This window comes from Miscanthus floridulus, chromosome 2 (assembly GCF_019320115.1).
Source record: "Miscanthus floridulus cultivar M001 chromosome 2, ASM1932011v1, whole genome shotgun sequence".
NCBI lineage: Eukaryota > Viridiplantae > Streptophyta > Magnoliopsida > Poales > Poaceae > Miscanthus > Miscanthus floridulus.
In genome coordinates, this window is record NC_089581.1 from 152,904,934 (window position 1) to 152,918,625 (window position 13,692).

General features: G+C 46.1%; 2 protein-coding genes and 1 pseudogene across 3 annotated transcripts; 1 reads left to right on the forward strand and 2 right to left on the reverse strand.

Annotated features, from left to right (window-relative positions):
* Positions 1 to 1,507: 1,507 nt before the first annotated feature.
* Positions 1,508 to 2,538, forward strand: LOC136533366 (protein IN2-1 homolog B-like). 2 transcript variants are annotated; one of them, XM_066525927.1, is made up of 5 exons: positions 1,508 to 1,591; positions 1,694 to 1,770; positions 1,962 to 2,069; positions 2,141 to 2,221; positions 2,290 to 2,538. In XM_066525927.1, exons 1-5 carry the CDS (start codon positions 1,555 to 1,557, stop codon positions 2,293 to 2,295), a joined length of 309 nt encoding a protein of 102 aa, XP_066382024.1. In that variant the 5' UTR covers positions 1,508 to 1,554; the 3' UTR covers positions 2,296 to 2,538. The 2 variants fall into 2 exon arrangements, 1 of the variants encoding a protein (XP_066382024.1); XR_010778470.1 differs by lacking the exon at positions 1,508 to 1,591 and adding an exon at positions 1,600 to 1,615.
* A 909-nt stretch (positions 2,539 to 3,447) lies between these two features.
* On the reverse strand, positions 3,448 to 9,234 carry LOC136533352 (ABC transporter C family member 3-like; annotated as a pseudogene).
* A 463-nt stretch (positions 9,235 to 9,697) lies between these two features.
* On the reverse strand, positions 9,698 to 13,614 carry LOC136533377 (uncharacterized). Its single transcript, XM_066525939.1, has 6 exons — positions 13,305 to 13,614; positions 11,383 to 11,539; positions 10,618 to 10,699; positions 10,492 to 10,539; positions 10,157 to 10,254; positions 9,698 to 10,079 (listed from the first exon to the last, which is right to left on the reverse strand). Exons 1-6 carry the CDS (start codon positions 13,597 to 13,599, stop codon positions 9,947 to 9,949), a joined length of 813 nt encoding a protein of 270 aa, XP_066382036.1. The 5' UTR covers positions 13,600 to 13,614; the 3' UTR covers positions 9,698 to 9,946.
* Positions 13,615 to 13,692: the final 78 nt, after the last annotated feature.

Sequence of the window (13,692 nt, forward strand, 5' to 3'; positions counted from 1 at the left end):
CTGCATCCACTTCTTGTCTTCCGGCTTGATCTCAGTGTCGATCCACTGCTCAAAATCACAGAGCGGTGGAGGGGTCTGCAACAAATGCAATTGTTATAAAACAAATAAATCATGCAAGACTTTATTTTACACAAAATAAATATTAAACAACATTAATTTCTCACCATCTTGTTAATGCGGCGCTGACGAAGTGTATGCTCAAACGCAAAATTAGCACACATCCAATACCTCTGCCTATACGTGTCCTCTTCATCGGACTTGGCTACCTTGCAAGGATCACCGTAAAAGCACATGGGCACTGGAACACCACTAGGCAGAGGCAACGGGTCGAAGGCATTTCTGGTCATCCGGCCATAACTACAATTGAACATAAATACAAAAAATAAAATATAATACAAAAAATAAAAACATAATATAACACGATGATAAGGGATTACCTTGGCTTACCAGCTTTACCACGCCTTGGCATCCTACCGTCACATAATACAAAAAATAAAAAAAATCACTTCAAACATTAGGTACTAACGTATCTAGGGTTGCAAAATAGACGTAATATATACCAAATCAATGCGTAAAATTTGATAAGGGGAGAGAGGATACCTTGCTCGCGAAGATGTATGGATCAAATCCAAATATCTAAGGTCAAATCCGTCGATTCAAGAGATTGTGCGGGGTAGGGAGAGGAAGAAACCGAGAGGGGGATAAAGAAATGAGAGCACATTCAGCAAGGAAAACTGGGGTTTCGGATTTTGAATCAATGCTCGGCGCCAGAATACATGATGTCGAGCTCGGCGCCAAGATCTGTGGCGCCGATGTGCCGGCCACGTAAACATCACCTAGGACGGCTTGCTGTGCTCGGCCAGGCACCTCGGCGCCAAGATCTGTGGCGCCGAGACGTGTTACCTCGGCGTCATGAGTCCTGACGCCGACCCCCCAGGGTCCAAAGATGAGTTTAAGTCTCCCAGGGGGTCAAACGTAAATTTTCTTTAAAAAAAGGTCCAAATTGTAAAAAAATTAGGCAATCATGTTCAACTGGGCCTTACTCAAGCTTCCTAGAGCAGGGAAGCCCTCAAATCCTCTTCTACCGTGGTCAGGATGCAACCGTTCACAATGAAGAACTACTAGAAATTAATGCTAGGTATGCTCAAAGGCGGGCCCATTTTGCTAGAAATCAATAATCTCCTAGTGGGAACTTTTTTTTCACACCTATAGTAGGAACTATTGAAGAACTGTTGGGTGTTTGAATAATAACCTCCAACTTCCGACGCATGTATTGCTCATATTGTGACACGGCGCATGAAAGACGTGGCTTCAGCCATTACCACTCAGGCACTCACTCATTTTTTTGGCTACTCGTCACTGCTGACGCTCGAACTGAATTAATTTTTCTTCGGCATCGCTTTCAGCTCAGACTGCTGCCATCTTGCATGCTCTCATTTAACAGCGCCAGAATTTCATTTGCTAAAGGAATCCTTTTTCCTGTGCGTATCACTGCTGGAGGCAATTGTAGCATCACCGGCTAACAGGTTTTTTACAGTTATGGCATAGTTGGACATGAGACAGAGTACCATATCATCGCTAATTTTTCTCTGTGAGTGTATGACCGCTGAAGCTGGCAAGAACTGAAAATTTTCATTTATTTTTATTAGAGCTATGATTGTGCACATACTGATTCTTGACTCTTGATTGTCAGTTGCTGCTCTGGACAAAATAAATAGCTCCCTGTTAAAATTCGATGATGGCCCTTTCTTCCTTGGCCAACTTAGTCTGGTAAATTTGCATAAATGTTCTTAATGCCTTATGCTAGTTACTCCCTCCTTTATCTAAAAAAAAATATATGGTGCTCAGGCGAGCTAATTAGTTTACTTTGAACCAGTTAGCTTGTCATAAACGTTGTACATTTAACAACGTAGGGGGCTCTAGTAATTCACAAGTACTAATGTTGTTTAATCTTGGGATAGGTGGACATTGCATATGCACCGTTCATCGAAGGGTTTCAGATATTTTTTGCTGGCATAAAGAGTTGTGACATCACCGAAGGGAGAGTTCATATACATAAATTCATCGAGGTAGTTTTCACTGCATGTTCATGTCTTTAATCTAATGATTTATATCATGACGCCAGAACAATGTATGATAGGAAATGAACAAGATTGACGCGTACATGCAGACTAAGCAGGACCCTCAAGTGCTGCTTGCTCTCACAAAGAAGAAGTTTGAGGTAGGCAATTCCTGCCATGTATTAATACTTCTTATGTCGCTGAAAGAGTAATGGTGTCTTGCCTACAGATTTAAGGATACATGAAGCACTTAATCTGCTTGATCTGAGCTCTACAAATGGCTATTCATTAGATAAAATGAAGGAGAGCCCGTCACACAAGGTTTTAGCAGGTTGGAATTAAGAAGGCTATGTATCTCTTTTGACAGACTTCACACAGGAATAATCAGGATGAGATCAACAGCTTGACTGTTGAATCCTGTCGATATGTTTTGTTCTCCAGCATGAAAAGCTGCAAATACTTCGCTATTTTATTTAGATGTGTTACCTCCACCAAAATGTAGTGCTACAACATCTTTGAACATTCCACTCGACCCGTGGGGGTGTATGACGCCCCCTGGGCATTCTTGCTTAAAGTAGAAGGTAACCATCTCAAACATATGTTGAAGAGTTCTCTAGACGTAACTAGCCATAAGCTCTTGTGATCCCTCTTCCTGATTGAGCTTGAACTAGCGCAACCAAAATGTAGTGCTACAACATCTTTGAACATTCCACTCGACCCGCGGGGGTGTATGACGCCCCTCTAGGCATTATTTCTTAAGATGGAAGGTAACCATCTCAAACATATGTTGAGGAGTTCTCTAGACGTAACTAGCCATCAGCTCTTGTGATCCCTCTTCCTTATTGCGCTTGAACTAGCGCAACCAAAATGTAGTGCTACAACATCTTTGAACATTCCACTCGACCCGCGGGGGTGTATGATGCCCCCCTGGGCATTCTTGCTTAAGATAGAAGGTAACCATCTCAAACTTATGTTGAGGAGTTCTCTAGACGTAACTAGCCATCAGCTCTTGTGATCCCTCTTCCTGATTGCTCTTGAACTAGCGCAATCTACCAAATTTTTGGCATTTTCAACGATTCAGCCTGAGTAACTGAGTAGAAGAAAGAACCATCTTCAGTCGTCTGCTATGTAGTGTATTCTGCTACGAGCTTTGAGAACAGAGACGACTTATCCTCCAGCAATTTCGTCGGCCTGTCGTGCTCGACAGCCACGCCTGCAAAATAACAGCACCAGCGTCATCACAACAGAAGCGCCAAAGGCATCACATTCAGTAGTAACTGCTGTTTGTGGCACTAACCGTTGTCAAGAAGCAGCACCATGTCGCTGTCAAGAGCTGAAGTGATCCTGTGCGCTATCGTGATGACTGTCGTCTCTGAAAACTGCTGCCTCAGTGTTTTCTGGATCAAGTTGTCAGTTGCAGTATCCACTGAAGCAGCGGCTTCGTCCAGAACAAGGATCTTACTCCATTTCAGAATTACCCTACCAAGACACACAAGCTCACGCTGGCCCACACTCCAGTTCTCACCATTCTCTATCACTGCAATCCAAGTCAAGAACATTTCACAAGAATATTCAGTACCATGTGCCTCCATTCTTTCATTTTGGCAAAACTAGTATAAAGGGCGTATCCAGTGCAGAGAGTTCTCGCTCTGTGCGGGGTCTGGGGAAGGGTGTTATTGGCAAGCCTTACCATCGCCTGTGCAATGCGAGGAGACCGCGACTCGAACCCGGTACTACGAAAAAAGATACAAGGGTGAGGGGAAAAAAAGTAGTAGTAACTCTGAACTGCATGACTAGTATAAGGATACCAGACCTGGTGAGTCAAGCTTCAGCTCCTTCTTCCTAACTTCGTCCCCTAACTGACAACAATCCAAAGCCTGAAATCAGGAGTAACAGATTGATATTTTCAACTATTTTATTTCCTTTTGAGAGAAAAAATGGGAATGACATAGCAACTTAGGTAAACCGATGCATGTGAAAGGTGAAACTACCTCCCAGATTTGATCATCAGAGTACTCCCCAAGAGGATCGAGGTTACTTCTAACAGTTCCTTCGAACATTGTTGGCTCTTGCGGAATGAAGCTCAGTCTGGATCTCAGATCATGCAGTCCAATTGTGCAAATGTCGACGTCATCTATTAGTATCTGACCAATAGTAGGGTCCACAATACGGAAAAGGGCCTGAATGAGGGTTGATTTGCCACTTCCTGTTCTTCCAACAATACCAGTCTTCATGCCCCCCGGAAAAGTGACTGTAAGACCCTTCAGAACAAATGGCAATTGCGGTACATATTTTACCTGCATCAAACTAAAAAAAATAAAAAGGCCTTCCTCCTGACATTATTCTTTTGCTCTCCTCTTGTGCACGTATGCCCATCTGACTTCTTCAGATTTATTGATCAAAGCATAATCTGGATCCCGGAAAGACAAATAGGCACTGGTTTGAACAAAGCACACAATTTAACTATTCCTTTGCATCGCACTAATTATTCAGGACACTATTCTAGTACAGGGAAAAAAAAAGAATACAACACCACGGCAAAAGGATGAGGGATTTACATGGAGATTATGGAGCTGAATTTCTCCATTAGATGGCCAGTTATGAGCCAACTTATCTTGAGACATAACAAGTGGGGGTTCTGCAGGAATGCTAATGTACTGTAGAATTCTCTCTACTGATATTATCTTGTTCTCCAAAGTGCACATACCCCTGACAACCCATGCTTGAAGCATGTTCAGATTAAGCCCATATGTGATAGCAAGACCAGCAATACCTGAAGGTTCGTCGTGATGTTAGTTACGTATCCATATCAAATCCTATCTAATTTACTGTCATCCATCCAGCAGAACTATAGATATTGTTCAGAATTAACATGATATATACCTGGATCAATGAGACCGGTTGGTAGATTGATAAAAAATATCAAAGAGAAGGCAAATATAAGAGATGACAACACATCCAGACGAAAGCAAAGCCACTACATTGCTCCAGTGTTGTAGAATCTCGGTCGAGAGTAGGCATCTGTTAGATGGCTATTAGTTGACACGAACTGATTTTCCTTGCCGAAACTTCTAATGGTAGTTGACCCCGTTATTGATTCTGCAAAATGTTGTATGGTAGGAGCTTTGCAAACTCCTACTAGCCTTTGAAGCTCCCTAGCTGTGTCAATGTAGTATCGCTGCAACAAGGCAAGTAAAATGAGATATGGGTGATCCTGCAGTTTAACATGGAGGATGATAGGATTGGTAAAAAGTACCTGATACCAGACACAGGTAGCAAATACAGGGATGAAAACAACGAAGACCTGCCGTGCAACTTGAGACATCACCAAAATAATTCCGATAATTTTTTTTTCGACTTTAATTCCGATAAGTTCAATGATGGAAAATGCAACAGAGCCCATCTGGTCAGCAATGTTAGTGTCCACTTCACTTTGATCAGTTGAAGCCTGCAAATTTTGAATAAATGAATTAGCAAAGTACAAGTAAATGAATTGAACTAACAACATTTGATCCGACGAAGATGACTTGCCCTATTCAAGATGCGCCTGCTCGGAGTGGAATCGAAGAAAGACATAGGAGCTCTGAATATGGACAAATGCATCTTGTTGAATAACAACGTCGCTGTTTTGTATGCAGCTGTTGCAAGGAACAGTGATCTTACAAGGATGCACAGTGAGCTTCCAAGAGCCAGGATGACATAGACATAGATCAGTGTCGACATGCTCACCGGAGGCTCAAGATCCTTTGACACGGGAGCAGCCCAAGCCATCCAATAATTACTCGCAATTTGAAGTATTTGGAAAAGTATCTGTGCTAGCAACACAAGCGGTACAAGAGCTCCCTTATAAGCTAGTGTGAGGTACTTCCAATAGACCCAGAACCCCACCCTACCTTTCTCCCTTTCTTCTTCCTGCACCAGCTGCCCACTCTGAGCATTCTGCTCATCATTGTTGGCTTTATCTTTCTTCTCAACTGATGACAGTGATCTGGACAGCTTCGGCTTTGCTTTGCCACTTGAAGGAGAGGGCACATTGCCTCCATTCATGGAATCAATCGCATCCAATGTTGTCAGAGCATCCTTGTGAGCACCAACTAGCTCCATGAACTCTTTCCCTGGATCTAGTATTTCGTCGTATTTTCCTGCTTGTGCTATTCTCCCATCTTTCATGACCTACATCACGAGTTTTATAAGAAGAGTCATATGAACTTATGGTAACAATAATACAATAAAACTTTACCAAGAATTTCTCACAAGAATGAGATCAGCAGTAGGTAGGAATTCAATCTGATGAGTGACATAAACCACTGTTTTTGAAGCCAAATCCCCAAGCAAGCATTCCTGCAAAATAAATTTTGTAAGCGATGAAGCTTATAGTTAGAATAAATCAATAAATCATGTACCTTAAAAAGGTGGGATCCTGTATGGGCATCAACTGCACTGAATGGATCATCGAACAAATAGATGTCGGAATCCTGATACAGAGCGCGGGCTATCTGAATCCTTTGCTTCTGCCCGCCACTAAGGTTGATGCCTCGCTCGCCAATGACCGTCTGATCACCAAATGGCAAGATCTCGAAGTCTTTCTTCAGCGAGCAAGACTCAAGTACTCTGTCATACTTCTCTGCGTCCATCTCTTTGCCAAACAGTATATTCTCCTGAATTTTGCCGCTCTGTATCCATGCTGACTGACTGACATATGCTGTTGTTCCACAAGTCTGGACCTCTCCTGATAACTTCGGAATCTCACCAAGAATGCAAGATAGCAGGCTCGATTTGCCGGAGCCAACTGTCCCACAAACAGCAACACGCATGCCTGGCCTAGCTTGGAAGCTCAGGTCCTTCAGTGTTGGGACTTCAGGTGAGGCTTCCCAGGAGAAGCACCCATTGTTGACATTGATTGCAAAGTCAGAGCTACCACTTGGAAGCCTCTGCACAGCATCGCTAGGCAGCTCGTCAAGGCATAGGAATGATGCTATCCTGTCAAGAGACACCTTGGTCTGAATCACCATTGAGATAGAATCAGGAAGGACATATATCGGTTCCTGCAGCACGCCGAACGTGGTCAATGCTGACAGCACCTTCCCTGACTCCAACGGGATCCCCATGAGAATGCAAGCTCCAAAGGTGACCACAGCAACGAAGGTCGGGGTGCCCCAGAAGACGAAGGTCACCGTGGCCGATGTGTAGAGGTATTTCTTTAGCCAATTCGTCTCTGTCTTCCTCAGCTCAATGATCTTGGACAAGAATTTCATCTCCCGCCCCTGCAGCTTCAGAATCCTCATGTTGCGAAGGATCTCGGTCGTCGCCTTCATCCTGACGTCCTTGCTGTCCATGAGCTTGTCCTCGAACTTCTCCTGCATTTTTCCGGGAGGAACGTTGGCGAGCATGATGACCACGGTGGCACCGAGCGCGGCAAGCGAGGCGAGCCCAAGCGTGGAGTAGATGATGAACATTGCCATGCCTACTTGTAACGGCACCAGCCAGAGGTCGTGCATGTACCATGCGAAGATGCCGACGCGGTCGGCGTTGACGCTGATGATGTTAATCATCTCTCCGCTTGTGCGGCTCCGCCTCGACTGGCTGGAAAGTGCGAGGCTCTTCTGGTACACGACGGCGACGAGCGCCGACCGCGCGCGTATCCCCGCTTGCTGCAAGCGGAAGAACCAGTGCCGCTGCGACAGGCACTCGAACGCCTTGGCCACGATGAAGGCGAGGACAAGGAGCGGCCCCTTGCTCGCGTACCTCTCGTCGCCGTTGAGGTACTGCACCACGGAGTCTATGAGGTACGGGCCGACGTAGGTGGCGACGTTGTAGACCAGCGCGTAGAACGCGGTCACCGCGACGTGCCACCAGACGGTGCGCAGCAGGGCCTTGGTGAGCTTGAATGCCGTGACGACCTTCCGGCTGGAGCTGGAGCTGTCGCCGTCGCGGCTGAGCGCCTCAAGGTTGGCCTTGAACGACGGGAGCAGGCCAGCAACGCTGTCGCCGGGCTCGAAGCCCGGGACGTCCTCCAGGACGAGGGTCTTCCTGTGGCCCACGCTGAGCAGAGGGGCCATCCACGAGAAGGTGAGCACGCTAAGAAAGCCGGCGCCAGTGAGCAAGGATGCGCCGGCGGCGCCGGCGATGCTGCTGTTCTCATCGGCCGCCTCGTGCGCGCCGTTCAGCAGAGGCTCCTCGGAAGCATGGCCTTGGCCCCGTCCCGCCCTCCTTGGCTCTTCCGAGGAACCCAGCTGAGAGTAGAACCACTGCTGCGACAACAGAGACGCCGTCGAGCGCCCACGACCGACCGACCGGGCACGAGGAACCCGTCGAGACTCGTCGCCGTGTGAGCGCCGACGGTGGCGAGGGACAGCAGCATGTAGAGCGCCCACCAAAGCCTGAGCTGCGCAGGGAACCGCTCCTGCTGCCGCCGCCGCCCGAAATCGAACTGCAGGTACGCGGCGAGCAGCAACCACGGCACCGCGCGCGCGGCCGCGTCCACCTGTTCCGCGACCGCGTCGCGTGACCACCCGGCTCCACCGTCCGCGTACCAGGAGTACGCGGCGACGAGGACCTCGAACGCTGCCAGGGTCCACGTGGTGCAGGCAGTGACCCCGTAGCCGTAGCACCGGAACCGGCCAACGCCGCCGCGGCTGGCATCTCCCTCCACCTCCTCGTCCTTGGTTCGGGCCGTTCGGCCGGCGGAGAGGCGGCAAAGGAGCAAGAGCCCCGCGACGGCGAGCGCGAGGGTGAGGTGGGCCGCGGCGCTCACGCCGTGGAGGAAGAGCGGTTGCCGGAAGAAAATGAGGGATCCCTCCCCCGCCGGCGTTGGCGCCATCGCTGCCGCGGCGGTCGAGGGCATGGACGTCAGTGGACGGGTGTTCCAGTGAGGCGCATGCGCGGGGTGAGTGAGGAGATCAAAGGGGTCGGTCGTCGTGACGGCTACAAAGCCGTTGGCGCCGTGGCGTCAGACGTCGTGGCGGCGACGCGGCCATAGGGATCAAAGGGGTCGCGGGTGCTCGGCTCCTTGACGCAGGAGCTACCATACCAAAGCTTACCGCACGCCATGCTGAAATGCTTTGCTGAGTGGCTTCGCTTGGCACCATGCATCCATCATTTTCTCCGCTGACGATTAATCCATTTGCGATCGTTTGATTATTCGGCCACAATTGCTAGAGTGACTCCCATTTCCACCTATGACCTATCCGACAACGACTGAGGATTAGGGACGGAACAAAAAAAAATGGCACGCTAAGGAAATATTTCGTCGATGACCTTTAAGTCCGCTTCGACTTTTCCCATGAATGCAACGAAAAGGATTAAATAAATGTCCCGCTTTAGGACTAATCATTACATATCTGCACAGTGCACATATCTTCGAATCTTGGACTTGTACACTTCAGAAACATTCTACCAAAATAACAAAAAGTTTTGCCTATCCACGGCTCCCCGACTATCCGCAGCTTCCATTGCCACCATAATTTTTTATTTATTAGTGCACTTTTTAATCTCTTTTGGTCTTCGCTACTCCACACTGATGGTTTCTACTGCTGATAAGCCGGTTTTAACTGATTTGTTGTGAGAGAAAAACAATATAACATAGCTGATAAGTTCCGAACAAGGCTGAACACAGTAGCAATCCAGCACTCGAACACTAGCGTTTGTACTGTTAATTATTTTATTCTAAAGGGTACAGTGTACAATTTCCAGAGTAGACATGAAATATTTGCCATACAGTACAATTGAAACCACAAACTAATAGGAAATTAAAACATAAAGCAGGCTACCAGTTGAATGTAACCTACAGAACCACACAATGCGGCAACATTTGTGGATAGACTTCAGATAAAGGTTTTGTCTGACAGAGTTGGCGCAAATATCACGAGATTTGATTGGCTACTCAGTTACTGAAGGACACGCATGCTAACTTGATTGTTCAGACAGAAACCCCTGTTTTTGGTAATGAAGGCATTCATCGCATCAGTCTTTGTGCGGAATTTAACCAGCACCATTCTTATGGGCTCTGGGACACCAGCTCTGTTGCAGCAGTATGTATGGAATTAGACAACTACGACTAGGACTAGCAAACAAGAGTGGGCGTCTAAAGTCCTTACCTTATAAAGCTTTCAAATGGAGGTTCAAAGTTCGTGCCACACAAAAAACGCTCTATGTCCTCTAGGAGAGCATTTCGTGGGACTCCTTGCAATAGTACCTGGAAAGACCAATACAACAAACAACAGAATCAAAACTATATTTGTTCCAGACAAATATATTTGTTCTACTAGAATAAGAGATTGGAGATTTGGGAGGATTGTAGTCCTTGGTATATGCACAATCAATAAGCACTAAGTAGAAGAGAGATAACACTATATTTGTTCTACTTAATCTTCTTGCAAGCATAAACAAAAATTGATTACATACATATACTTAACACAAAACTATCACTTACAGTTTTCCCATCAAAGGGCTTTTTGAGATCCCATACTTCACGACTTATCTGTTTAGAGCAGACAATATATCACTGTTTGGCACTGGACCAACTGAAAAGCTGATAAAAGAAAAAGTCCCGCCTTACCTCATCAATCCTGTACACCCGATTCTGACTTGTTTGCCTATTTGCGGTGGTAAACATTGACTTTGAAGAAAACCTCAACAAACTAATCAAGTAAAGCATTAAAACAAGTTTCAGGTTGATAATCACATCCAGAAGTGGGCAGAAATAAATAATAATACAGATTTTTTAATACCAATATCATGTCAACAGCTATTAAAATATTAATGAAAGCATGACATACGTTTACCATAAATACAGTGTTTGATAGTAGTAAACCAAGTACTTGTGTTTGCACAATCTTCCTTAGCATCATACAGAATAATAACATCAATGAAGAAATAACTATTGTCCCTCGTACAGAACTCATCATGTGCTCAAGGAAAAATATCTTGCACAGATACACAACCTAACTAAATAGGTCATCAGACAGATCAACAAAGGCTAGTGAGGGACAAATTGGACTACTAAGAAAGGGCAACGCTTCATGAACACTATTGAAAATAGGCATGCATCAACCAGACACAAGGTTCATATCTAAGCTACAGTTCTAAAAGGCCAAGGCGTCACTTGTCTTGTGATCGGGTCATGAAGGAATGGAGACGGTTAGGAGCCCAAGTTCAAGTAAACAAAAATAAAAAAAGGTTATATATAAAAAGCATGCAGAGTATGCAGAGCATACAGAGTACGTCCCTTGTTGTAATCAATCTTCACACAAGGCTATGTATACAGAGCATGCAGAGGGAAAAAAAAAAGGTTATATATACAGAGCATGCAGAGGAATCATACGCGGCCAATGGATCATATCTGTTGTTGTAATCAATCTTCACATCATCCAATGACAATCCACATCTGTCAAGGTGATGGATAATGTCAGTTTTCAACATGTTCTTCTCAAGACGATTGCCTCCACCAATGACGCTGTAGAACCTTCCATAAGCCAATCCTGTAGCAGTAGGAAAAATATTATTGTAATATACTTGATCTATGAGGTGAATAGGTACCTTATCAGCCGAAACAGTTATTACAAGCTATGAGTATCAGCAGAACAAAAGGCTAAGAGGCCACAACAAAATCCTCTTGATCTCAACAATCAAGATACAAGAACACAAGAGTGAGAAGACCCAATTTAAATGTTACAACATATGTCACAAGCTCGGCAACCTACCCAGTTCACACTTCTTTAATTTAAGCATGACCATTGACCAGTGTTCCAAAAAAACAGTATTAAACGTGTGCCTACACACAATTAAGCGCTAATCAGAGCCTCCTGCATCGATTAGGCCCTGCACGGCCAAATAAGCATTGGTTGCACCTAGGTGCTTTGCATACGCACACGGCGGCATGTAAGCGGCACAGACACAGGGAAAAGCTGCGGCGAGGCAGTCTTGTGCTAGTGCAGGCGGGCAGGCAGGAGCGAGCGAACGGGCGGAAAAAAGAGCCTGTGCGGGCACAAGCAAGAGCGCAAAACAGATGGCAGGAGCACGGAACAGAGGGCTGGCGCAGACAGGTAGATAAAGACCTGGTGGGTAGGTTATGGGAGAAACAAAAAGCACCATCGCTCCTTGTCTCATTGCCGGCTGCAGAGTCCTCATCACCACCCCTTGTTCATCCTCGTGTTGCCACCGGCGTAGCTTCGTCCCAGCCTCCTCCTCCCTCATCCTGCTAGCTCCCAGCTTCCCATCGGCGGTGTATGGATGCGCATATGAGGTGGGGAGCCTCAGGGAGTGCATCATTAGCTGTTCATGCATGCCCTCATGTGGTAAGTGGTGGATGGAGTGTGACTTTGCAGTGCGGCAGTGCGCGACCTGCAGCACTCAGCTGTCCCTGTGAGATACGTTTCTATTATTTTTTCTAGACTAGAACCTGCTTCTGTTTGAAAAAAAACTCGGTACTTCTGTGTCGGTTGACATAATTTTCTTCTGAAACTATGTTCTCAAATGCTCTGAACCTGATAAATGTCCCTTGTTTGTGCTGCCTTGTGATTTATTAGCCTTGAAAATATCTCTATTAAATACTCTGTTTGGCCTTCATCTGTGCTGGTACCTCCGGATCTTGCTCCCAGCAGCAAAAACAAATTATATATAAAAAAAGCACAAACGCTTAATCTATGTTTAGGCGCTCTAGGCCCTAGGTCACCAGTGGCCTAGTGCGGAACCTTGAGCATGACAATACTCCACAGATATGAAATCAACAGAAATACCTATGAACATTTTCCTTTTCCCTGTACACGCATCCCCAATAAGGAAATGACGTCTTCTAAAATTGAATTTTTTTCTTTTCAGCTTACATGTGATGAAACTTCCAAAGAGGCAATAACAATGACTGACCTTATACTGGTAGCAGTATTGCTTCACAGTGTTCAACAGACAAACTAGAGCAATATCTCATGCTTCCAAACCTATAATTCACCCTACCAAACGTGGTACTATGTCATGACCTTAGAGATCAAATCCCTCCATCAAATTCACGGATAGCACACCCAACCTACATTTTTTTTATCAAATTTAGGTATAGCACATCCAACCTACATTTTATTGCGGGCTACTCTATCCCTTTTAGTTCCTTACTCGGTATTCTTAAACGGGAAGATAACATCAAAGTATTAAACCCTAAACCCACCCAGAACCAAGCAAATTGACAAACTACAGAAGAATCACGAATAGGTACAGGTAAAGGAAAAGGTAGAAGCACGAGAATGACCGAGTTACCTTCGCGGGATGCCTTGAGGAAAGAGTCGTCCTGCGACTCTGCGGCCGTGGCGGCGGCTTCGCCGGACGCATCCGCGGAGAAGAGCCGAGCGGACACCGGCGGGGTCACGACCAAGAGAGAGGAGGAGGGATCCCTCGATGCGGTGACGCCGCGGCGGAGGGCGGCGGCCGCGAGCCTCGACATATCTCCGGCGGCGCGGCGGAAGAGGGAGGAATCAGGAATGGCGTTGGCTTCGGGACTCGGGGGAGCACGAACGGGTCGCAGATGGGTCCCTTCTCTGATTTGTGCAATCATATGGGCTAGCTACTTGTTGGGCCTTATATAAATGGGCTTTGAGGATCATCAGAGCTAATGGGCTTTATGAGTTGGAAGGCATACGTCGACGAA

What these genes read in the sequence shown, in the direction of transcription:
- LOC136533366 (XM_066525927.1), top strand. Translation starts at nt 1,555, where the DNA reads ATGAGACAGAGTACCATATCATCGCTAATTTTTCTCT. An exon ending in ATCATCGCTAATTTTTCTCT is followed by an intron (nt 1,592 to 1,693) that starts GTGAGTGTATGA and finishes CTTGATTGTCAG; the next exon opens with TTGCTGCTCTGGACAAAATA. An exon ending in ATATACATAAATTCATCGAG is followed by an intron (nt 2,070 to 2,140) that starts GTAGTTTTCACT and finishes AATGTATGATAG; the next exon opens with GAAATGAACAAGATTGACGC.
- LOC136533377 (XM_066525939.1), bottom strand. Translation starts at nt 13,599, where the DNA reads ATGATTGCACAAATCAGAGAAGGGACCCATCTGCGACCCGTTCGTGCT. An exon ending in CCTCAAGGCATCCCGCGAAG is followed by an intron (nt 11,540 to 13,304) that starts GTAACTCGGTCA and finishes CTACTGCTACAG; the next exon opens with GATTGGCTTATGGAAGGTTC. An exon ending in GGGTGTACAGGATTGATGAG is followed by an intron (nt 10,540 to 10,617) that starts GTAAGGCGGGAC and finishes TGCTCTAAACAG; the next exon opens with ATAAGTCGTGAAGTATGGGA.